This window comes from Macaca nemestrina, chromosome 9 (assembly GCF_043159975.1).
Source record: "Macaca nemestrina isolate mMacNem1 chromosome 9, mMacNem.hap1, whole genome shotgun sequence".
Lineage (NCBI taxonomy): Eukaryota > Metazoa > Chordata > Mammalia > Primates > Cercopithecidae > Macaca > Macaca nemestrina.
The window spans coordinates 84,642,986-84,668,127 of NC_092133.1; the positions used below are offsets into that span (position 1 = coordinate 84,642,986).

The following is a 25,142-nucleotide window of genomic DNA, read 5'->3' on the forward strand; positions in this document are numbered from 1 at the left end:
AGGGCTGTTTCCTTATTTAAGATCCACAGGACCTTTGCCACCTGCTGACCCCATAGCATCTTGTGCCACATCTTAAACAAAGTCAGCTGTCCATAGAGGCCAGTAGGGCAGATCCGGAAGATCCAAATAATGTGAATGGAAAACCCATGAAAAAAAGAGATTTAACAACCACTGGTGATCACTAAATTGTGGTTAATGGCTCAGTTATATAATTTATTTTATCTTCTTTATTTTTTATATTTTGGAATAACGACAACTGCATCTGAAAATAATGATATATGCACATTATTGAGTATTTAAGAAAAAGAGCAAAGTATGAAGAAGAAAGGTAAAAATACCACCGCAAGTTCTACCACCTAGAAGGAACCTGTTTTAAAATTTAGGTTGTTATTGGAAAGCCATATATATATACATATACACACACACACACACACACACACATATATATGTGTATGTACGTGTGTGTGTGTGTGTGTATACACACCTCCAGCTCTAGCCTAACCAGAGCTCAGTAGGCCCCTCTGCTGCCCCTGGGAACCTCAGGCCGGGCCACCTGCAGGAGTGCCCTTGGTGTGTATCCCAGAGGTTCTGTTTGTCCTGGGGCTCTGCCTACGGGGCCCTTCCCTATGGGTGGTCCTGCAGGCCTGGGCTCCGCTTCACCCTCAGTTGGTTGTGCTGGAGCATCTCCTTGGCCCTGGTGAGAGCCTCTTCTGCAGGGACAACCATATGGGGTGTCACCCCCACCCCTTCCCAGGAGCTGCCATCCGAGGCCCCCACAGAACGGGCCGTGGGGATAGTGAGGTAGAGGTTGGTGTCATCCACGTGGTAGGTCTGTGGTGGCTGGCAACCCCCGCTGGTCACCTCCCCGATGACCAGGGCCCGGCCCAGCCTCTTCATGATGTAGGCGAACTCCTCCGCAGTGCCGGCCGTCACACTGCTGGTCAGAATGACCATGCTCTTCTTGGAGCCATAGCGTTCACCTGGAAGACATAAGGCCCTTCAGGATAGGGGTCATGTCAGGACCCTGGAGCACCTGTCTTCTCTATCCTGCCTGGGCCTGCAGTGATGGAGGAGGCCCTGGGGTTTCGGTCTGTGTCCTTGTGTCCACTTGTGAGCCACTTGACTTCTCTGAGCCTTGATTTCTGCATCCGTAAAATGGGGACAAGAATGCATGCCTAATCACGAGGATTTCAGTGCTTGACAACGCCCAATGAGGCCTTTTTATGCCAAGTGATAGGAAAGACTTGACTCTCCTGAGAAAGGGACGTCCTCTCTCTTCATGAATAATGAAAACACTTAAACTGACCTGACTTCCTTTTCACTTTGGACTCAGAAAAACCCAATTTGTGATGTCATAAGAACAACCCTCTAGGACAGCACTGTCCAACAGGAATGCAACGTGAGCCAGAATGCTGCCCATAGATATCATTTTAGGTTCCCTACTAGCCATGTTGAGCAAGCAAAAAGAAATCCCCGGTGTTAATTTTAATCATGTTTTGTTTAAGCCAATGTATCCAAAATACATCCATTTCAAAATGTAATCAAATAAAATTATTAATGAGGTTTTTTTTCGTAATGTCTTCAAAATCTGGTATGCACGTTACACCTCCAGCACATCTCCACTTGGGAGAGCCACATTTCAAATGCTCGGTGGCCACAGGTGGCTTGTGGCTCCCATATTGGACCTCACAGTTCTGGGACCTCACTACCTGTAGAATTGAGTCTATCTTTAACTTCCAGTCTTGAACATCTATTTGAATTTAGAATTCACCTGGTTCTGATTTGTATTTACACTTTGTAATATTATTGAATGTATGTCCTAGAAGCTACAGCAAAATGCCTGTGTATTACAGAAGCATGGACATGAAAATGATGGGGTGTTTCTCCGGTCACAGGCACACCCCCATTGATCTCTCCAGTCCTTTCTCGTTGGACAGGAGCACAAGTTCCTTGGTCTTACACGCTGGGCAGGGAAGATAGATGGAGGCCGTCCACCCTGGAATGGGGCTTTGAGAGTCATGGTTCTGTAAAGCTAGCTCAGGGCCTGCCTTTGCTCCTGTAGCCACAGCTCTGTGTCCAGGGCAGTGAACAGAAGCCTGATGAGCATCATGACCTTTCCAGGCAAGTTTGTGGCACTGCAGCTGAGAGCTCAAGTATGGTGAGCACTGGAAATGCCCATTGGGGTTGGTAAGGGGCGGGGAGAATCCTTCAAATTCTGCATTTGTCCCGCAGGCTGGTGATCATAGTGCTAAGCCTGGGGGAAATTTTGGTATTAGACAAACTAATATTCACATTTTGGGTTCCATTTATTAGCTGCATGACCCTAGAAAAGATACTTGATCTAGTCAATCCCCACTTTTTTTTCCTCTAGAAAACGGGTGTAGTGATACATGCTTTTCAGGGATTCGAGATCATGCACATCTAGTGCCTGGACTAGGACAGGGCTTTACAGTCTGGTTACTATGACTTTTACCTACACTCAAGCTGTCTTTCCCTGGTTTCCCAGAAGCTTCTAGAATGACAGTAGAAAGGGGAAAGCTTCTCCACGTACCTACAACCTGGGCGTGTGTCCAGAGTTCACTGATGGAGTCATCAGGCCGGCTGTAGATCTTATCCAGCAGAACTGGTGGGCCTTCATCAAAGAAGTAGGAGCACAAGATGGGAATGGAGGATGTGGGGCCGCCGATGTTGAACCTGAGGGACGGGAAGCGGAGCCTGTTCAGGGGCTGAACTCACAGTGAGGCCCTCTGTGCCCCTCGGGGAGGCCAGGATCTTTGTCCCATGAACGGTTCTAATTCTTGGCAGCCTCAATGTACTGCCTCTTCCTCCTTTAGAATACCATGGGTTGGCATTTTCCAGAGTATTTCCAAGAGTACTAGTCTCTTGAGAACAAGAAACTTTGTGGTCAAATATGTTATCCTTTCCTTCTGCTATATAATTAACACATGTTAATATATTAAAGGACCAGTCGGGTGCAGTGGCTCATGCCTGTAATCCCAGCACTTTGGGAGGCTGAGGTGGGTGGATCACAAGGTCAGGAGATCGAGACCATCCTGGCTAACACAGTGAAATCCCATCTCTACTAAAAATACAAAAAATTAGCTGGGCGTGGTGGCAGGCACCTGTAGTCCCAGCTACTTGGGAGGCTGAGGCAGGAGAATGGTGTGAACCTGGGAGGCGGAGCTTCCAGTAAACTGATATCGCGCCACTGCACTCCAGCCTGGGCGACAGAGTGAGACCCCATCTCAATAAAAAAAAAATATATATATATATATGTGTGTGTGTGTGTGTGTGTGTGTGTGTGTATAAAAGGCCCTGACAAGTCCTGCAGTCAGAAACTTGTTGATCAGTTTCCCCCATTTATTGACCATGGACTGCTCCCCTGCACCCATATCTGCCTATGAGTGGAACACATTTTGGGAAACATTGTTTTTCCCGGTTGCATTCTGTGACAATCTTATGACACCTACCGGCTGTCTTAGTTCAGGTGTCTTAACAGGGCACTTAGTGTGTTGAAATATTCAGGCTTGTGGAGCCACATTGGAAGAAAGGGAGCCTGCATTTCTCCCAGGCCATTTAGATTTGTCCCACTGTGTGACCTCATTGGGGCCCTGTCTCCCCACTGGGGCTAGTGACATGTTAAGCAGCCTCATCCAGTTGATGGCCTGGGATGACCTGGCTGGGTTCTGGGCCTGCGATGTCAGTGTCTGAACCTCCAAACAAACCTCAGGGGTGGAAGGGTCTTTAAGCAAAGTGCACTTGCAGGTTGGGGCCATCTCCTCTTTAAAAAGTGTAAATGGCATGTTCAGAAGAAAGGGACTTAACATGAGTGTCATTCGGGTGCTCAACAGAACTTCTAAAGAAAAAAATGATCAGAGAGACCACAGGAGCCTCAAGCTCAGGCTGTGAACACACACAGAACTGGAGCCAGGGCTAATGTTTTAGCCTTAATGTTCTTTCTTCTCCCAGGGAGGAGAAGCAGTGGGTGCAGGACTGAGAGCCACCTAGTGACCACTAAGAACCATGTGAGTGAGCACTGAGGGCTAGAGAACTGGAGCTGGGTGAATGCTCCTGCTCTGCCACCCCCTGCCACTTCTTTTAGACAACAGAGGAGCGTGCAAGGGTCCCGTCTGAGGAAGGCAGCCTGCCCATGGAGGGTGCCGGGGCATGTCCACCAATGGACCCCAGAGTCACGGGATGCCAGGTCTGGCCACTGCCTGAGGGTGCTCATCCACCTCCTACCCTGGTCCATGATGTAAACTCATGACATATGAGGCACAGTTTTACAGAAACAGAGGGGAGGTGGCTAGCTGAAGACATCCTTCTGACAATCATTTGGTGATGCAAAGAATTCTTTTGATAACAATAGTGATTAATTTCTAAATTCTCCCTGTGCGATTTCCAAATTCTGCCTGTATGACGATTCATGTGACCAGGGTTGTCATGAGTTGATTTTGTATGACGTGAGGCGCCTTCCCAGGTGGGAGGCCTGGCTGTCTCACACGCCACTGGCCATCAGAATCACCTGGGATGCCTGTCAAATAGAGATTATCGGGCCTGTCCGCTGGAGCTTCTGAGTCAGTAAAGGAGGAGTGGGGCCCAGGAATTAGTGTTTTTAACGTCTCCTTCCTCTCCTTCCCACTGAATCCTATGACCAGGCAAATTTGGGGTAATTCTCAATCTGGAATGCACATTGGAATTGGAGAAGTTTACAAAAATGACCAGTGCTGGGCCCCGCCGGCAATGAAACAAGAACCCCTGGGCTAACTGGCTGGAGCCCTGATAGGCAGGAGGCCTGGCCCCCCTCAGGCCCTCTGCTGTGTTGCAGGGTTCCTTTTCTTCCCTGCTGTGGCCCATAGCTTTGACTGTCCCCCGGCAGTCCTGTGTCCTGGCTGGGAAGCACCGACCCCTGGCCACTGACCTCATGTCGATGATCATGGCATCCGTGTGCATGATCTTCTTCCAGATATGCTCCACCAGCAGCTTGGAGACCTGGGTGAGTAGCTCACCGTCCCCAAACATGTCAAACCTCAAGTAGCCAATGTTGTCCTCAAACACATTAGTGTGGAAGGAAAACTTGATCAGCTCTTCAAAGACTTCAGGGGAAGGGATCTGTAAGAGTTGGAGGTCCTACTCAGTGTCAGGAGGAGCAGCCGGTTTTAGAGTCCAGGAAAGCAGGCACCACGGATCACCTTTATGTCATGGGAAATATTAAGGGCATGGGACAGGAACTGACATTTCTGAAGGAGTTAGTAGATACCAGGGACTTTCCCAGTGGCATGTCTGAGATGTGACATGCCATTGGGACATGTGTGATCCATGAGCAGCCTCCTTGCAGAGGATGCTCCTGTCTGCCACCCACATGCCCTGATGTCCTGAGCTAGAAGGCCCAGAAATGGTCTCCCCTCTGACCTCTCCAACCTCACCAGATACTTCCTAATGCCTCCAAGCTCACCTTCCCCTCCACTGGGGCAGGATTGGAAGATGTTAGTTACCTGTACCAGGCGCCTGGCCCTGTACTAAGCACTTTGTAGAGCTTATCATCATCCTCACAGCCACCTGTGCAGGAGATAACATGATCCCCATCTTTTCCACGGAAAAACTGAAGCACAGAGAGATTAAGTAACTAGTCTCAGGTCACACAGTCAGTAAGTGGTGGAGCCAGAATCTGAATCTACATCTGACCCCAAATCGTGAACCTTGGCTCTACTGGAAAGGAAGGAGCAGTTGATTTGGAAATCGGGGATCCTGCAAGCCTAGCACAGGCTACTCCCACGTGGATGCACTTCCTCCACCCTCTCTAAGGCTGCTGGAGGGAGGCAGGACTTGGTGAGCTCGACTGGGACCAGGAGCCTTCATTGACAGAGACACCGCCCTCCAGGCCCTGCCCCGCCCTCAGTCACAGCTCTCTGGCCCCAGGCCACTCTCCTCTGCTCCTCTCCGGGCCTCAGTTGTGAAAAATGGGGATGACAATTCTGTAGCAGATGCTTTTGGCACTCTCAGCCCCCTCTGCTTTCAGCTGCCCCCGGCCCCACTGACAGGCTCTCCTATAGCACAGCCTTGTCTTTTCACCCTCAGCTCAGGCCTTCTCCAAGAAGGGGGAGCCTGCCCCACCCTGAGTGATGTCCTCAGGGCAACTCTTGGCCAATGTGGGACAGGAGCCACTGGGCCCCACCTGCAGAGGACTGTGCCTGGGAGCATCCCCACACTCATCAGTGCCCTTGCTTCAGCAGAACAGCTTTGAGGCATCTGCTTGTCAGCTTCCCGTCTCACTCTCCCTGCTCCCTCCTTCACACCTGCTTCAGCAATGGCCTCCCAGACAAACTGCCTGCACTCAAGCCCTGGTCTCAGACCCTCCTCACAAGGGATCCCACGACAAATGCTGCCCTGTACAATCGTGATGATGCAGCAAAACCACAGGTAGAACAGCGTGGAGGTGTGAGTGCTGCCTAGGTGGAACTCTCGGCCAGCGGTGGGGCACTTGGTGAAGCCCACGGCCACCTCTGCCAGGTGTTGGCCTCTTCCCCAACACTGACAATGAGAAACCCTGCCATCACTCACCTTCCACCCAGCCAAGGCTGAAATGCCTTCTATCCCAGGGGCTTCCAAACTGGCTTCCTGTGAGTATTGGTTGGCTTTCAAACTGGCTTCCTGTGAGGTGGGTGCAAAAATAATTGCAGGCTTTGCCATTGAAAGTACTTTTGCACCAACCTAATATGCATGTTCAACAGAGGTGTTCAGCAACCCCAGGGTCACAGAGAGTGGATGGAACAGGTTGAGAAAGAGGAAAGGACTTGACTGGTCAAAACTTAAACATGAGAACAAATCTAAAAGCCATTGTCATGCACTGTGCACAGAGCCCGGCCTGTGCAGACAATGGGCCAACTCACTCCCGGGACTGGGCTCAACCAGGTCTCCCTTGGGTCTCACCTGCATAGGGACAATTCCAGGAATGCGGTCCTTGGCATTCTCAGGGATATGGGCTGCCTTCAGGTGTGGGTCTCCGGAGAGCATTTGCAGGTCGGCCCCCAGGATCTCGGCCAGGGCCACTTCTGAGGTCACCCTGGAGTAGCGGCTCTGCAGACCGCTCAGTTTGACGGCCATCTTGGCCCCCAGCTCGGCGGAGGCATAGTTATCAGCCACCAGCTTCCCGGCCGTCTGCAGCACCGTGGGCACCTTGGCACGCAGAGCCACTATGTCCTGGGCTGTGGAAAGGGCTTCGCTCATGGGCACAGTGATGTCGGGCTCCACGCCAGCCAGGTCCCAGGCCTTGCCTGTGGTGGCACTCAGGGCCATCTGGGTGGGCATGGATGCGTATAAGGGGCTGCTGCCCACCTGGTAGATGCCCACAGAGAGTGCCCCTCCAGCTGTGGGCTCCCCAATGACCGTGGCCCGCTGCAGGTCCTGCATGGTGTGTGCAAAGGCCTCGGCCGCAGAGCCACTGGTGTGGCTCATCAGGATGTAGAGATCCTTGTGTGAGCCATAGCGCTGGCCGGCGACCTGAGGCAGGGTCCACACCTCCATGACTTTCGAGGTGGCCCTGTCAAAGACAGAATACAGGTGCTGGCGGGGTTCTGCCTCAAAGAAGTAGGAACAGAGCAGCGGGATGGCCGTGGAGTAGCTGCCAGGGTTGTAGCGCAGGTCGATCACCAGCGCAGCGGTGTCCACCAGCTGTTGCCAGACCAGCCGCACAAGCTGTGGCCCGACGGCCTTCACTGTCTCCAGTTCAGCCATGGCGTCAAAACGCAGGTAGCCCAGCTGGCCGGGCAGCACCTCTGTCTTAAACAGGGCCTCAATAAGGTAGGTGAGCTCCTCTGGAGAGGGGACAGCAGGGGGTGGTGGGGGTGCTTCCTCTACCACCAGCTCACCAGGGCTGTGGAACACTAGCAGGCGGTGGTCCCCAGACACCTCCTGCAGGTCTGCTGTGAGCTGAGAGGCCAGAGACTCCAAGTCCACAGCTGTGCGGTAGGCGCCCTGGGCCAGCTTGGCCCGCAGCAGGGCACTGGTCTGGCCCAAGACTTCTGGGCGAGCATAGTGGGCCTCCAGCAGGTGCCCTGTGCCCTCCACCAAGGCCCCCAGGCTCTGGTGGAACTCCAGCACTTCCTGGGCTTTGTCCAGGGCCTCCTCCGCCAGCACGATGGCATCAGGCACCACTCCACCACCCAGCCAGGCCTCGCCGTGATTGTCGATGAAGGTGAGGACCGGCACGGTAAGCGCCAGGCTGCCTTCCGGCGTGTCTAGCAGCGGCACGGTGCGGGTGTGCAGCAGGTTGCCCGCGGTGATCTCACCTACCAGCGTGGCCCAGCCCAGCGACTGCATGAGGAAGGCGAACTCCTCGGCGGCCGTGGCGGTGCGGTGGCTGGTGAGCAGATACACCCCACGTTGGGTGCTGTAGCGTGGGCCCGGGAGCTCCATGTGGCTGAAGTGCTCCTGTGTGATGTTGGTGCGGCGATCATAGGTGGTGAAGAGGTGCACGGGGCCGGCCTCGGGGCCCTGGAAGTAGGACAGGAGCAGGGGCACAGCAGAGGATGGCCCTCCGGGGTTGTGGCGCAGGTCCATGATGAGGTGCTCCGTGTCCTGTAACGGCTCCCACACCTGGCGCAGGACATATGGGGCCAAAACACCCAGCACGGAGGCGTCAGCAAAACTATCGAAACGCAGGTAGCCCACGTTGCCCGGCAGCACCGACACCTGGAACACAGACTCCACCAGTGCTTGCCGGATAGCGTCGTCCTCAGGCAACTCTGGGGCTGCCCCTGGTGGGTCTTCAGCTGCAGCATCGGTCACGGGCCCAGAAGGGGTTTCTCTGGGCCTGATGGCTCGCACCAGGAGCCTGGGATCCTCGGATGCAGCCTGCAGGCCGGCATTGAGCTTGGTGACCAGATCGTCTTCGGAGACCACCGTGGAGAAGTCCATGCTGGCCAGGTGCTGCAGCAGGGGAGGCACACGGTCCACCAGCGTGTAGTAGTCCTTCAGTGCCTCCTGGAGGCAGTGGACCACCCCCGGAAGGGCGCTGCGAAGAGTGAGGATGTCCAGGGCTTTCTCCAGGGCCTGCTCGGCCGGTGTCCCCACACAGGGCAGCACTCCGCTGCCCTCCCACGTCTGGCTGCCTCCACCCAGGGGCCCCAGGGACCTGGACACGGGCACGGTGAAGAAGAAGTCAGACTCCCCTATCCTCAGCTTCCGGAGGTCCAGGGCCCCTCCTCCAGTCCGCTCGCCCACCACGATGGCCCTGCGCATCTGCTTGAGGATGTGCGCGATGTCCTCGGCCACGCCTCTGGTCTGGCTGCTGGTGAGGACCACCACATCCTTGTCGGCACCGTACCTTTCTCCCAGGACCTGGGGCAAGGTCCAGATCTCCGTGGTGGTGTTGGAGGGGCGGTTGTAGATAGTGTCCACGTGTAGTATGGTGTTCCCTGGGTGCAGGTAGGAGATGATGTAGGGAATGCCGGAGATCTGGCCTCCCGTGCAGTGCCGGAGATCCAGCACTAAGGCGGAGGTGCCCATGAGCTTCCCCCACACATGGGCCACCAGGAACTCCCCCATCATGCTCAGCACCTCCTGGCCCGGAACGCTGTCCACCCGCAGGTAGCCCACATTACCCTCCAGAACCTCATGGCGGAGGCCCCTTTGCAGCCAGGCAAGCAGTTCCTCTTCTGAGAGACTGGTGAGTGCTGGGACTTGTGGGGGAGGCTCGGGGGTGCTGGGCTCATAGGAGATGACCAGGCGAGGGTCGTTCAGGGAGCTCTGCACCCCAGCTGTCAGCACACTGGCCAGCGTCTGCGGGTCTGAGATGCTCAGAATCTCGTGGCTCTTGATGGCCTGCTGGATGGCTTCCTGCATGCCCAGCAGGTTCTCTGGGAAGCAGTAGTTATCCAAGAGGACCTTGGCCATGTCCAGCACCAGGCTTGGCTGGAACAGGTGTGTAGGGCCAGCCAGGCCACTGAGCAGCATAGACATGAGCAGAACCCATTCTCTCATCATGGGACCCAGGGGGAGGCCTGGCTCTTGCACAAAAGCCCCCTGGACTGTATGCAAGGCCGTGGCCCTGCTCTGTGCAGCTGCCTTCTGCCCTTGTCCTCCTCAGCTGGTGGACAGAAGGTCTGGGGCTAAACTCCTGAGTTGGAGCAAGGCTTCCAGCTCCAGTAAGCCTTTAATCCTGTCTAATTCAATCACATCAACCCTGGGTATCGGGGAGGAGTGGCCAGGGTGGTTTGACCCAGAAGGTACATTGCATCTTATCTTGCTGTGCTGCGTCTGCATATCACAACATTAATCGCTGCCATTATTTTAGCTCCTGCCACATGCCAGACACTGTGCTCCATCCTTTACAAGCTGACAGTTTCCACCAGAGCCTTGCAGAGTCCAGTTATTAACTTGCAAGTCCTCCTTGGAGAACTGGTTCTGCCACTGTCTCTCCCGTGGCCTCAGGGAAGTGTCTTAATTACTTTTTGTGTAGATTAAGTGACAAAATATGTGTAAAGCACTTCTTCCCAGTACCCAGCAAGTAGGAAGCACTCATTACTGGCAAGTTCTCTGTATTAGATATTATCTCTGTTTCATAGCTAAAAAAAAAAAAACAGGCCCGAGAGTTTTGTAACTAATAGAAGCCCATTGTTTTAGGTGGGGACAGATAGGGGTTGCAGCAAGAAGAAGCCCTTGGGGCTACAGTTGGCCCATATAGTACAGAGGCTGAGTCTGAGGCTGGCATCAGCCTCAGAGCCTGAGATTTATTTCTATGTATCATTAATGCCTCCAGGGAACAGAAGGGGTCCCCCTACAGCTTTCTAATGCTAGGAATGATGTGTCTGGACCATCACGTAAGGTGTGGAGTAAAGAGGCGCCCACCTTCCAGATATCACAGGACTAGTATTCCCATGCAGATGAGGTTAGCTCTGAGAGTTAATGGCTAGAGGTGACTCCTGATTCTCGAAGGCTCAACCCACAGCCCGCAGTTTGCAGGGAGAATCAAGCAGGAAGTCTTGGGTCTCTGTGGTCCCAGGCTTCACATGGAATCCAGATCATTCCTTCCAAATGCATAGAGCACAAGAAACAGGGAAAGGTAGATTGCTGGACTCTTCAGATCTCAGCTCCTGCCACTTCTCATAGAAATAATGTGGGTGCTGCTTGCAACTGACTGGCTGCAGAAATCCAAGAAGTCCTGCTATGGGGTCGGAACCTGGAAGCCCTGCTTTGCCACTGAATGCCCCTGGAAATGGGCACTTCCCTCACTTAACAGACAGACAACTACTGCCCAGACAGTGGTCACAAGGCCAGGGCAGAGTGTCGGGAGAGCTGTCCCAAGCTAGCTCCGGTAACACTGCCTTGGCTGAGCGGGCAGCAGGCAGGCACGCCTGTGTGCCTCAGCAGGCAGCTGGAGAAGGTGGTCTCAGGGACGTGGGCTTTCTCTGCACAGCTGAGATCCACAGTCTGCTCTTTGGAAATCATTATCTGAGGATGTTTACCAACTGCTTTATGAAGGCCAAAGAGGTCAATTAGCTAAAACAAACATATTTTTAGCTCATTAGGATTTGTGTAATGCTCAAGTGACATATGGTCACATCACTCCACCGTATGCAGCCAATGGAAGTGAGCCTGATTTACTATGAGAATGGGGCGGGGCTGGGATGCTGCCAACACCTCCGGATGAATGCACTCCTTGCATATCCTTAGACCTGCTGGGAAGGCTGGGCCTTTCTGCCTCCACTTGGAGAATCACAGTTCTGAGCATGCACTTCTGTGTCCTCAGAGGGCACTTGTCTGCCATTGCTTGAGTCCAGGCAAAGCTTCTGGCCCAGGAAGGGCTTGGGGGAGAACAGGAGTAAGACTGTCTTTGGGGAAAGGATTAACTGTAGTCTTACTAGATGTAGTTTCAGGATAGGATGTCTGGACCTATCACTGGGATTTGATTTGTGTGGCTAGCCCCGAGCCTTAAGAGGGACATGAGAAAAAATCAGCCTGTTGCAAGTCCCTGGGCTGCCTGAGTTGGAGGGGCATGGGTAGAGAGGCAGTGCATCTCCTGTGGGTAAGGCCCAAGCAGGTGGAAGGGCAAGTTCTGTCCTCAGAGTTCTCTGAGCTCCAGGGGTTGTGGGGGGATGTAAGCCGATGGCGGCCGGCCTCCTTAGCTCATGAGGAGAGTATGTTCTGGGTAAGTCCCCAGAGTGAAAGCCTAGAGCTCTACGTCTTCCCATCCAGTCCCCGACAACTGTAGGCCCAGGGCGGGTTCAGAGAGTCCATTTGATCTTGGGGGCTGAGTTTCGGAGTTGGAGGGGGCTGGAAGGCCCTGCACCCCCTCACTTATACAAATGTCCTGTGGGCAGAGCTGTGGAGGGCAGCTTAGAAGCCACCCTGAACTGAACTGGTGAGAACTGAATAGGTGAGTGGGTGAGACCTTGATAAGGTGACATGAGACCATGATTAGGTGACTCAACTGCTCTGAGCCTTGGCTTCTTCAAAAGGGAAAAACAGAACAAGGAGAAAAGCCTCAGTATTGCTGGAGGATTAGGTCTTACCATCCTAAAAGTTTTGAAAGGAAGTTGAGGACATAGGAGTTGGTGACGGGCAGCTTGGCTCTGCCTGGGATTAGAACACCCCTGTGGTATTAGGGAAAGTCATTCCAAGAGGCTGGGGCTGCCCTGGAGACCTGGAGTCCTAGGGCTTCTTAGGCTCCAAACCTTTCCTGGGCCTCTACATATCTAAGGAGAAATGCCCAGACCCAGGCTCCAGAGACCAGCCCTGCAGCATCCGCAGCGCAGGTTAAGAGGGGGACAATGACACATCAGGGCTGCTGCAGGGATGGTCAGGGAGCATGCGGAGCTGGGCAGTACAGGAAGGAGCCACTTGCCTACTGCATCACAGATGTTGTCTTTTCAGTGTATTGTTGTTTTATGTCTGTCTATTGTTTTATGTTAGTTTTCCCGTCAGTGTTTTATAATGGAAATGTTCAAGTGGTACAGCAAATATCTATATACTATCATTTAAAGAAACGCTTTGACATGTTCACATTTTAAAGAACTTATCTGAGCAGACAGCGATTCATGAATCCGGTAGCTCCCCGCAAGAGGTGGTTTGGGGCTCTGCAACGGAGCACAAGGGGAGACTTCCACAGGGTGAAGGCGAAAGTGGAATAAATATTACAGATGCTTTGGTTGCTTAGCGTTTCTGCCCTTGCATGATTTGGAACATCCTGGTGGAAAGTTCGAGACCATGTAACTGATGTCCAGTTGGCCGTCAGTGATTGACTGGGCTTAAGCTTCGGGTTCTTTTAAATTAGCTGTTTACAGGAAATGAGTCTGAGTTAGGTTTCAATTTGCTCTTGTAGAAAATCAGGGCATTAGAGTTACCTTAGTTTAATGGCTGCCTCCCTAGATTCCACCACTAACATTTTATTACCCCTTTCTCATCTCAGCTCTGCCTTACCAGCTTCCTCTACCCTGCAAGCCTCCTCTCCTCTGCAAGCCAACACATTTTTTAATGCACTTCAAAGCAAATTGAACCTTGACTTTTTATTCATTTTACTTTATTTTCATTTTACATTTTTCTTAAATCAGAGGAGTAAAACATACTCATTTTGTAGTAATGTGCAAACAAACCTTTCCCAAGTCTTTTAAAATCCAGCCTCCTTTAGTAACAAATAATCAGCATTGAATGTGTAGCCATTGTCACCTGTCTCTGCGTACACGCAGGGAGGTGCACGTATAGGAGAGATCCATCCACACATCTATAGGCAGACCATCCATTTGTCCATCCTATTGTCAGCCCTTTATTAGCATAGATGGTAATTTGCATTTTGTTTTACTCACTTAAACATACAACATAAATATCCTTCCCAGTTGAAGTATACTCATTAAATTCATCCTTTTAATGGCTACATATAGTCTGGGGATTCCTAATCCAAAAATCTGAAATCTGAAATGCTCCAAAACCTGAAACTTTTTGAGCACCGACACAACACCACAAGTGGAAAACTTCACACTTAAGTACTTAACACCAACTTTGTTTCATGCAAAAAATTATTTAAAATATTGATATAATTACCTTTAGGCTGTGCGTATAAGGCATACATGAGGCATAAATACTGTGTTTAGACTAGGGTCTCACTCCCAAGATATCTCATTATGTACATACAGATATTCCAAAATCCAAAGAGAATCTGAAATCTAAAACACTTCTTTCTCCAAAACTTTCAGATAAGGGATACTCATCCTACAGTAGTTCTTGATGATTTACTGATCTGTTCCCTTTGTGAGGCATATTTTAAGTTGTCTTTGTTTTTGCTTCAATATTGTTTCAGCGATATTGTGATAAATGTTTTTGAACACATGTTCTTAAGGGCCTAAGGTGCTTTTTCGTTTGTGGATAAATTCCCAAACCTGGTCTTGCTGAGCCAAAGGGCATACACACTTGTTTGTTTTCTTTATTGTGTTTTTTCGGTACCTTTTAAATTATCTAATAAGTGTGTCCTTTTTTTTTCACAACTTAATTGATGTATAATTAACATATAATGAACCTATTTGAAGTGTATCATTTAGTCAGTTTTGACATGTGCGTACCCCCACAAAACTCTCACCACCACCTGGGCGACTTATACTGCTGTCGCCCTCAAGTCTTCCTGGTGGCCCTTTGCTCCCCAGTCCCCTCTGCATTCCCATATCCAGACAAACATGGATTTACTTGCTGCCAACACTATAGATCAGCTTGCAGCTTCTAGAATTTGCTATAAATGAAATGATACCATGTGTATTGCTTTTTTATCTGTTTTATTTTGCCCAACATAATGATCGTGGGATTCACCCAGATTGCTGAATGTACCAATAGTTCATTTGTTTGCTGGGTAGCCTTCCATTGCACAGATGGACCCCAATTTGTTATCCATGCACCTGTCGAGAGCCCTTCAGGTTGCTTCCAGTGTATGAATATTACAAAGAAAGCTGATATGAGCCGGGCATGGTGGCTCACAGCTGTAATCCCAGCACTTTGGCTGATCACCTGAGTTCAGGAGTTCGAGACCAGCCTGGCTGACATGGTGAAATCTAGTCTCTACTAAAAATACAAAAATTAATTGGGCTTAGTGGCAGATGCTTGTAATCCCAGCTATTTGAGAGGCTGAAGCAGAATTGCTTGAACCCAGGAGGCAGAGGTTGCAGTGAGCCAAGATTGTGCCACTGCACTCCAGCCTGTACTACAGAGCAAGACTCTGTTTAAAAAAAAAAAAAGAAAGAAAGAAAGCTGATACAAATATTTGAGTGCAAGTCTTCGTGTGGATGTATGTCTTTTTTTTGGCTGGAGTAATACAATACCTAGGATAGGAATGTATATTTAACATTTTAAGAAACGACTCAACTGTTTTCCAAAATTTAAATTTCTACCAGCAGCAAGAGACTGCCAATTCCTCCACATCAATGGCAACAATTGGTAAGGGGAGACATTTACATTTTAGCGTTCAAATAAGTATGTTGTGGCATCTCATTGTGATTTTAATTTGCAATGACGTTGAGCATCTTATTATGTATTCATTTGCCACTTGTATGTCTTCTATGGTGAATTCGCTGTTCAAATCTTTTGCCCATTTGTTGGGAAAGGGAGGCAGTTGTTTGTCTTATTATTGATGAAGTAAAAGTTATTTTTATATTCTGGATGTAAATCTTTTACCTGATATATGTGTTGCAAATATTTTCTTCCAGTCTACGCCCTGTCTTTTCATGCTGTCAACAGTACCTTTTGAAGATTAAAATGATGAATCCAAATTTATCATTTTTTTCCCTTTATGATTCATGCTTTTAGTGACACAGCTAAGAAATATTTGCTGATCTCAAGGCCACAAAATCTTTCCTTTAGTATTTTGTTCTAGAATTTCCATAGCATTAGGTTTCACATGAGTCTATGATCTGTTTTTAGTTAATTAGATATCCAGTTGACCCCATGCTAGATGTTGAAAAGACTTTCCTTGTTCTAGTGAATTGTATTGGCATCTTGATAAAAAAGTGATTGATCGCATCTGTGTGGGCCGATTTCTACAGTCTATTCCACTGCGTTCATCTATTTGTCTGTTTTCTACCCACATCACACTCTCTTGTTTACTACAGTTTATAATATGTCTTGAAATTATGTAATCTGAGTCTACCAACTTTGTTTTTCTTTATCAAAATCATTTTGGTTATTCTAGTTCCTTTGATTATCCATATAAATTTTTGATTCAAATCATTGACTTTACAATCAGACTATTGATTGGGATTGAGTTGAATGTACAAATGAGTTTGACAGACAATTTATCTCTTAACAATACTGAGTCTTCCAACCCAAGCATATGTTATATCTCTTTACTTACTTAGGGCTCCTTTGATTTATTTATCAGTGTTGTGTGGTTTCACTATATAGATCATGCAAATATTTTGCTAGGTTTATACCCACGTAATTTGTGGGGATTTTTTTTGGTGCTATTGTAAATGGCATTTTTTTCTTTACATTTTAATGTCCAGCTATTTATTCTGTTTTGATATATTTTGCAACTTGCTAAACTTCTTTATTTATTCTAGTATACATTTGGAAGAATCCTTGGAATTTTCTAAAAGGGTGTTCATGTTGCATTTCTTGATTGACAACTTATGGATGCTATTTTTTATTCTTGTCTTATTGCCCTTGCTAGGGTCTCTAGTGCCTTGTTCATGATCTTAGGGGGAAAACATCCAGTTTACCATTAAGTATAAAGTTAACTGTAGATTTTTTTTGTAGATGCTCTTTATCAGTTAAAAAATTCTTTTCGGTTGCTAGTATTTTGAGAATTTTTAAAAAATCATGATGAGTTTTGAATATAGTCAGATGCATCTAGTAACATGATGTTTTTTCTTCTTTAGTTTGTTAACATAGTTAATCATATTGACTGGTTATCTAATCTCGAACCAGCCACTCATTTATGGGTTAAATCTCACTTGTTCATGATGTATTAGCCTTTGAATATGTTCCTGGATTTAATGTGCTGGTATTCTGTTGAGGGCTTTTGCATGGTTATAAGGAATATCGCTCTCAAGTTTTCTTTTCTTTTGGTTTTGATATCAAGGTAACGTCTACCTCATAAAAATGTTGGAAAGTAATTTTTTTCTCTTCCTATTCCTTCCTCTTTCTGTTTGCTGGGAAAAGTTTTTATGGAACTGATATTGTTTCAAGTACTTGAGAGTCTGAGAAGTATTGTGCCAAGCATGTAAGGAGGGCTGGTTGTGCTTATACCTTATTCCTGCTTTTCAACTGAGCATTTCACAGTTTCGTGCCATCAGAGGAAAAGATAACTGAAGTATCAGAACATAGATTATTCCAGCTGTTAATGATCTATATTAGAAAGTATTCACAGCCTCAAAGATGACATCACTTGCCTGATGTAAGGCAGGAGCTGGAGTCATGAGGGCGCATTACCCACTATTGCCTCCAGGGGGTGCTGTGTGTCAGGCAACGGAGCCCAGGGCCTTTGAACCTGGATAAGTTCTGAGGTGTGTAAGGGGCCCAGAATAGTGACCAAGGTCCCAACAGCCAGGGGCCCATCACCCACACAGTGGTTGGGTAGAAGGATGGAAGCCTGTTCTCTGCAGGATGGAAGCCCCTTGGAAGCACATGGCTGTCCTGCCCTCCCTGCGCCACACCTTTTCTGTGCAGTGAGGACAGAAATTCAAGTTTTCAGACAATTAGAGTAAATTTCGGCCAGAGATATCCTAGAGACTGAACACAGGAGGGCGGGGCCTTAGGGGGTTTGGAAGGCTTGATTTGCACAAAGAAATGAGGAAGCAATTTGCATCTGGAGAGAATGCATGAATGACATTGTTTAACAGGAAAGTAAGGCCACAAGGCTAGTGACCCAGGATCGGAGTCGGGTCCCTGCTGCCTGCATCTGCAGGGAATGTGCCATGTTTATGGATGATGCCTTAATCACTCCCCACCCAGGCCATTTCTCCTAAGCTACTGCTCCTTCTACTTTGGGGATGAGGAAGCTGGGGCTCAGGGAGAGCACAGAACTTTCTCAAGAGCACAGAGCTAAGGAGCCATGGACCTGCTGAAGGGAGAGAGGATTCCACACACACTCCTGTGAGCTTTGGTTACTGTTGGTGTCATAATCCCAGGCACAGACTCGTGGCAGGAGGTGGGGTTGGGTGGGGAGAGAGGCTCCAGCAGGGGCTAGGACCCCTGCGACTGTGGCAAGGCTGTGTCTCCAGTACCTGCAGGGCAATAGTCTAGAGAAGATGAAGGAGATGGACCCCGCACTGACAGATGCAGGGGTGAAGCCTGAATCCAACAGGCAGAGAACCCCGGGCGCCCTTCAGGAATCCAGGCCATTAGGTGGGATGACACAGGGGGCTTGGGAGTCGTTAGTGGAACACAGCCTTGGGAATCTGAGAGCAGGACATTGCACGGTTTGGGAAGCAGGGTTCGCCGGGGAGGGCTGAGAGCAGGGAGCGGAGCAGACCCCAGAGGGCTCAGGGCCCAGGACTGGCTTAAAGTCCAGGGAGCGAGGCTGGGTCCACTCATCGGGATGTGGGCTCAGCATGAGGACCGACTTCTGGGCAAGGCAGAGTATGTAGGGAGCAGGGTGTGCAAAGCATGGCCAGGCAACAGGAGGCAGCCTTCTGTCTCTCTTGCCTAAGGTGTCTGATGTGGAACTGATTCAAGGAAGTGGGGATGTTGGTCCAGGGGCTCAGGGTGGTCTAAGGCGAGGAGGTCCCTAGTAGGCACTTGCAGGAGTCATCCTCCCTGAGTGTCCTCCTTCATCAGCACCCTAGGCACTTTCTAGAAACTGAGTAGGGATGCTGAGGTAGGTATCTCACCAGAGCACCACATCCACGAAGCCCTGTGCCAGGTGCTCCCCTGACAGTCCTGTGCTTTGGAAACCTGGGCTTGTGTGTCCTGAGCCTTGCTGCAGGGAGGACTTGGTCTACAGGGGCATCTGGCTCCCCGCTGGTGGGTCTGTCTCTGAGAAGAAAAGCCTGGAGTCTTGCATTTGAGGACAGCCTAACCGTGAGGGATTGGAGGAGAGACTCTGATTCATAAAAGGGAAGGAGTAGCTGGGACAAAAGCAGAATGGCTTTGGAAAATACTTACCGCTTCTGTTTGTACCCTGTCATGAAGATTGTCTCGTTTAATCTTTTTTTTAAAAAAAGATTTTCTTGAGATACAATTCACCCATTTAAAGTATATAATTCAATGTTTTTTAGTATTCACAGAAATGTACGACCATTACCACAATCAATAATATTAGAACATTTTCATCACTTCAAAATAAAACCCTGTAACCTTCAGCTCTTACCCACTATCCACATCCACATCCCTGCCTCCCAGCTCTAAGAAACCACTCATTTACTTTTGATTTCTATAGATTTTCCTGTTCTGGAATTTTTCATGTGAGTAGGATCATATAATGTGTGTTTTTTTGTGACTGACTTATTTCATTTAGCAAAATGTGTTCAAGGTTCATCCATGTTGTAGCATGTTTCAGTACTTCATTCCTTTTTTTTTTTTTTTTGCAAGGTCTTCCTCTTGCCCTGTCACCCAGGCTACAGTACAGTGACATAATCATGCTCACTATAGTCTCGACCTCCTGGGCTCAAGCTCACTCCTTTTTATGGTTGAATAATATTCCGTTCTATGCATATTGCCACATTTTGTTATTCATTCACTAATTGATACAAATTTGGCTTTTTTCCACCTTTTGGCTATTATGAATAATTCTGCTATAAAGATGTCTGTGTAAGTTTTTGTGTGAACATACATTTTCATTTCTCTTGGATACATGCCTAGGCATGGGATTGTTGGGTCATATGGTAACTCTATGTTTAACATTTTGAGGAACTGCCAGTTTTCCAAAGAGACTGTATAATTTTGCACTCCCACCAGCAATGTGTGAGTTCTGATTTCTCCACAAACTTGCAAACAATTATTATCCAACTTTTTGATCATAGCCATTCCAGTGGGTGTGAAGTGGTATCTTATTACAGCATTGATCTGCACTGCCTGATGACTAATGATATTGGGCGTCTTTTCATGCGCTTATTGGCCATTTGTGTGTCTTCCTTGCAGAAATCTGTATTTAGATGATTTGCTTATTTTAAAAAATGGGTTATTTATCATTTTATTATTGAGTTGTAAGAGTTTTTTATATATGCTAGATTCAAGTCCCCTATCATATATGAAATTAGCAAGGATTCTCTCTCACTCTGTGGATTAATCTTTAACTTTCTTGATGATGTCCTTTGAAGCACAAAAGTTTTTCATTTTGATGAAGTCCAGTTTATCTAATTTTGCCTTCATCGCTCTTGCTTTTGATGTCATATCTAGGAATCTTTTTCCAAAGCCAGGCTCATGAAGACTTACCCTTATGTTTTCTTCTAAGGGTTTCATAGTTTTAGGTCTTATTTTTAGGTCCTTGATCCATTTTAAGTTAAGTTTTGTATATGTTATGAGGTAAGGAAGCAAATTTATTCTTTTGCATATGGAAATCCAGTTGTCTCACCATGTTCTCATTTAATCATTACAACCCAGAGATATCATAAGCCTATTCTTTAAAATAAACATCTCCATTTTACATCCCCCCTTTAAGGAGTCTTATGGGGATATGTAAAACGGAGATGTTTATTTTAAAGAATAGGTTCCTGTGATTGTGGGAGCTGGAAAGTCTGAAATCTGTTGTGCAAGCCCCAGCAGACTGCAAATTTAGGCAAGAGTCGATGCCGTAGTCTTTTTTTTTTTTGAGACAGAGTCTCGCTCTCTCACCCAGGCTGGAGTGCAGTGGCGTGATCTCCGCTCACTGCAAGCTCCGCTGCCTCCTGGGTTCACGCCATTCTCCTGCCTCAGCCTCCCTAGAAGCTGGGACTACAGGTGCCCGCCACCACGCCTGGCTAATTTTTTTGTATTTTTAGTAGAGATGGGGTTTCGCCATGTTTGCCAGGATGGTCTCGATCTCCTGACCTCATGATCCGCCCGCCTCGGCCTCCCAAAGTGCTGGGATTACAGGCGTGAGCCACTGCGCCCGGCCTGATGCTGTAGTCTTGAGACCAAATTTGACAGGGCAGGCAGCTGGCTGGTAACTCAGACAGGGTTTCTCTGTTGTAGTCTTGAGGCTGAATTGCTTCTTCCTCAGGAAACTGGTCATAAGGCCTTCAACTGATTAGATGAGACCCACCCGCATTATGGTGGGTGATCTGCTTCATGTACAGGCTACTGGTAGCAAAAGTATGTCACACCCACTAAATACCTTCCCAGCAGCATCTAAACTAGTGCTGCACCAAACAGCTTGGCACCACAGGATAGCCAGGTTGACATCAAATCAGTCATCACAGGTAGTGTGGTTGCCGTTTCTTAGGAGAAGAATCTGAGGCTTGGAGAGGTTAAAAGATTTCTCCAGAAGCACAGTCAGTAGCAGAGTCTAAACATAAACTGGATTATCAGGTGCTGGGTGAGGAGTCAGGAAAGGGAAATGTTGGTCAAAGGGTACAAAGGATACATAAATTCCAGAAATCTTCTGTGTAGCCTAGTGACTATGGTTAATAATGCTGTATTGTATGCTTGAAAATTATAAGAGAGTAGATTTTAAATATTTTCACCATAAAAAGTGTGAGGTGATGTATATGTTAATTAGCTTGATTCAATCATTTTGCAATGTGTACACAAACATCACATTGTATACCGTAAATATATGCAATTTTATTTGTCAATGACATCTCAAAGCTCGTGGATAAAAACGACACTTGGACCGGAAGCTGGCTCCTTAGGGCACTCCGTTCTTATACCCATACTAAGCCTTTCTGTTCTGAGAACAGTCCGGGCTTAGGGAGCACCTGAGTTCTCAGAACTCCAAGTAGGTTCCAGAAAAAATTACCACTTCACTGATGGCAGACATACACGTTGTGTAAATGACTAGAGTTTCTCTAAAGCATACATTCCTCCTCTCACTGTGCCTGAACTCTAAGTCACAGCAATGTGGGGTGCCATCCTCATTTAGGAAAGTTCTTTCATGATGTGGCCTCTCTCTTTGCATTTCTTCCTGCTGTTTCTCCTAAGCCCATCAGACGTGTGCATGCGTCTGAACCCCAGCTATGAACAGGCGTTAGGATCTTTTTCCTGAGAGCCGGAGGCACTTGGCTCGCCTTCAGGAGGCTGTGGCTGCCTGGCAGACAGAGGGCCTGGGGGTTTGCGTGCAGCAACTTCCAACTCAGGTATGACTAGAAAGGCCGACGGCACTAGGGGAGCAAGGGAAAGACAATGAAGAGGAGGAAGGAAAAAAAGAATGAGGAATAAAATGAAGGTTTCAGGTGACAGAGAACCCGGTGGTTCAAATGTTTTCCTGAGCATTACACACAAAGAGAAGCAGGCAAGGACAGAAATGCAAGAGCCCAGGAAACATTTGTGTATGTGGCACTTTGTGGGTGATGAGCAAGGACCCAGTGAGCCATGTCCCCTGGCTGTGAGCGTGCAGCCAGCACGTGACCTGGTCAGGATTTGAACACGGGGGGGCCAACTCTCCCCCCGTGCCCTGCCAGCCACTCTGCTGCTTCCAGCTGGCCTCTGCTATTGGCTCCTGAGCTGCCCCTGACTGGGGATACTGCATAACATCATCCAGTACCCTAGTACTAGTTACACAGGAACAGCGGCATTAACCAGAACTATGCCAGGCAAACCAGGACGATGGTCACTGAGCCAGAGGAAGAGGTGGCCCAAGTACTGCCTAGTATAAGCGTTGTCCAGAGAAGGGAAGAAGAATGGTCCAGCAAGCACATGGATGACCACAAAAGGTGCCAGATGTTGGGGTGCAGCATGACCTCCAGGATTTGAGTGTGATGTGGGGGTCCTGAGCACTCACACACTCACCACCTGGCTCACATGAGGTGGTCGCACCTCAGACGTTGTCGGCGATTTGAGAAAGGTTTGCAGCTTTGTGCCTTTTGAGCTGGATCTCCCTTTGTTTTGTGTCCACTGCGGAGCCTCAGAGTGCCCGGTCCGGTGTGGCCCGGGGACAGCCTGTTGCTTCCAAGAGTCATTTCCAGGGTCAGCTTCATTTTACTTATGCTGAGACCTCCTAATGCCCTTAGTACTAGGGATGTCAGCCCCCACCAACCGAGGCAAAATGTCAATGTGCAAGTTCAGAACACCAGGAGACTGGGAGTGCGGACGGACTTTGAGACCTCTCTTCACTAGCATTCTGCCTACACGCTCTCCTAAGAGCTGACAGCTCAGTAGGAGACATCAGGCATGAAGGTGTCAGTGCAATGGGGGGACAAAATCACCCAGAACTACCTACTCTCAACACCAGCTCATTCACTTCCATTCTTGTTTCCATGTATGGATTTTACAAAATCACAGAAGTAAAAAAGACCATTATCAATTAATTTTTGACATTCTTCTCCTTCCTGCCATTTGCCGTGTGTCTTTCTGGTCCTTTTATGAACTACTTCTTTATATATAAGCATATCCTTGGAACGCAGACGCTCTGTGGGTTTTTATGTATGTGCCAGATAACACATGCCACTCCACAACCTGCTCATTTTGCTCAGCACTATATTTTTGACATGTAGCCATGCGGGTGTGCGTCAACTAGGATGATTTTTAATGGCTCTACGTTATGATATAGCCATATATCACTCTTTAGTCAGCTCGTCAGTGACTGATGGATATTTGGTCTGTCACAGTTCTGGTTTCCAGTGAAACAGACTGAGATGGGACTGGCTGCAGGAAGGACGCATGAAGGTGGCACCCTAGGGAGCTGCACTTGTCAGGAGGGGAGGGCCTTGGACTGCACAGAGAGAAGGAAAGTTTGAGAGTGATGCAGCTGCCACAGACCTCAGCCAGTTCCAAGGGGAGTGGGGTTGTCTCTTCAAAGTCACCCCAAATTGAAGCCAGAGCCAAGCCTTCATGCCTGTCATGCCATTCTCGGATGGAGGTTGTCCGCAGAATCAGGTCCCCGGAATGGGACCTGGGCAAATTGCTCCCTCTAGGCTATTGAGAGCAATTCCAGGGGAAGGGGTCCTGATCTGGGCAGGTGCTCGGCACCCACTATGAGGCCATGGCCAGCCTTTCGTGATTATAGGTAACGCTCCAGTCTTCTCTCCACAGTGCCTGTTTGCTCATGTGCAAGCGTGTCTCCAGAATGGGCATAAGTAAATGGAGTTTCTAGGTGTTTCATCTCTATTTGATGCTGCCGAATTGTTCTCCAGGATGACTGAAGCCATGACAGTCCCACCAGCCACTGATGATAGTGCTCATTCCTCCCCTTACCGGTGCCAATATGCTGTATTGTCACATGCTTTCATTTTTGCAAATCTAATGAGTATAGAACGGAATCTTGCTATCATTTCCATTTGCTTTTCCATAATTATAAATAAGGCTAAGCACACACACAAACAACACTTTGATGCAAATTCTCTCTTCTACGTCTGACTTTGGCCCTGATTGTAAACCACAGCATCCTCAGATACCCCTTCTTCTCTTCCTTTCTTTCTGCCTCAGCTCGCCCAAGAAGAGGGTGTTTCCTCTGAGCCTTTTAGTAGTTTCAGAAGTTGCCCTAATGCATCAGAAATTCCTGTTGCATGTATGTGTGAGCCTGTGCGGCTGTGCACATGTGTGGTGCACATGTGGATACATGCACACATGTGCACACAGGCATGTGTTAATGTGTGATGTGTCCATGTGTGCACACAGGTGATATGTATGTAATCAATGAGAAGTTTCCGTTAAAGAGTCTTGCAATGCTCATACTCTTTGAAACAGGAATCTTGACTCAGAGCCTCTATCTTAAAAAGTATATGAAATATGGAAAGATTGAATATATTAAGTTATAATGTAATATATTAAATCATATATGGTATGTCCATGTGTGGACATGTCCACATGTGGTGTGTGGTGTGTCCATGTGGACATGTGTACCCAGTTATGTGTCTAGGACGGGTGTGGGTGAGGGAGCTGGTCAGGCTCTGCTTCAATTCAAACCTGTGTTGTTTGAGGCTTAAAAAGAGGCTGGTCTCTGGGGTAACTGAAGACACACACAGTCTTGTTATCTTTCTATCTCCTGCTGCCCCTCAGCCGTGTGCCCCAGTGACTTCTGGAGAAAAACTGGATGCTCTCTAACCTCACCCCATATCAGGTCCAGGAAGAAAGAGGAAGGGAACTAACCA

The 25,142-nt window shown here is 48.4% G+C and overlaps 1 protein-coding gene across 1 annotated transcript; it reads right to left on the reverse strand.

Annotated features, from left to right (window-relative positions):
* Positions 1-536: 536 nt before the first annotated feature.
* Positions 537-10,105, reverse strand: LOC105486675 (retinol binding protein 3). Its single transcript, XM_011749690.3, has 4 exons — positions 6,931-10,105; positions 4,922-5,112; positions 2,552-2,694; positions 537-980 (listed from the first exon to the last, which is right to left on the reverse strand). The coding sequence occupies exons 1-4, from the start codon at positions 9,982-9,984 to the stop codon at positions 625-627; spliced, it is 3,744 nt and encodes a 1,247-aa protein (XP_011747992.2). The 5' UTR covers positions 9,985-10,105; the 3' UTR covers positions 537-624.
* Between the last annotated feature and the right edge of the window lie 15,037 nt (positions 10,106-25,142).

Bases quoted from the DNA above. Each gene is read 5' to 3' on its own strand.
- LOC105486675 (XM_011749690.3), bottom strand. From the start codon at position 9,984: ATGATGAGAGAATGGGTTCTGCTCATGTCTATGCTGCTCAGTGGCCTG. The intron at 5,113-6,930 runs GTGAGACCCAAG...CAACTCTTACAG, and splicing joins CTGGAATTGTCCCTATGCAG to ATCCCTTCCCCTGAAGTCTT. The intron at 2,695-4,921 runs GTCAGTGGCCAG...CCCGTCCCTCAG, and splicing joins GCCATGATCATCGACATGAG to GTTCAACATCGGCGGCCCCA.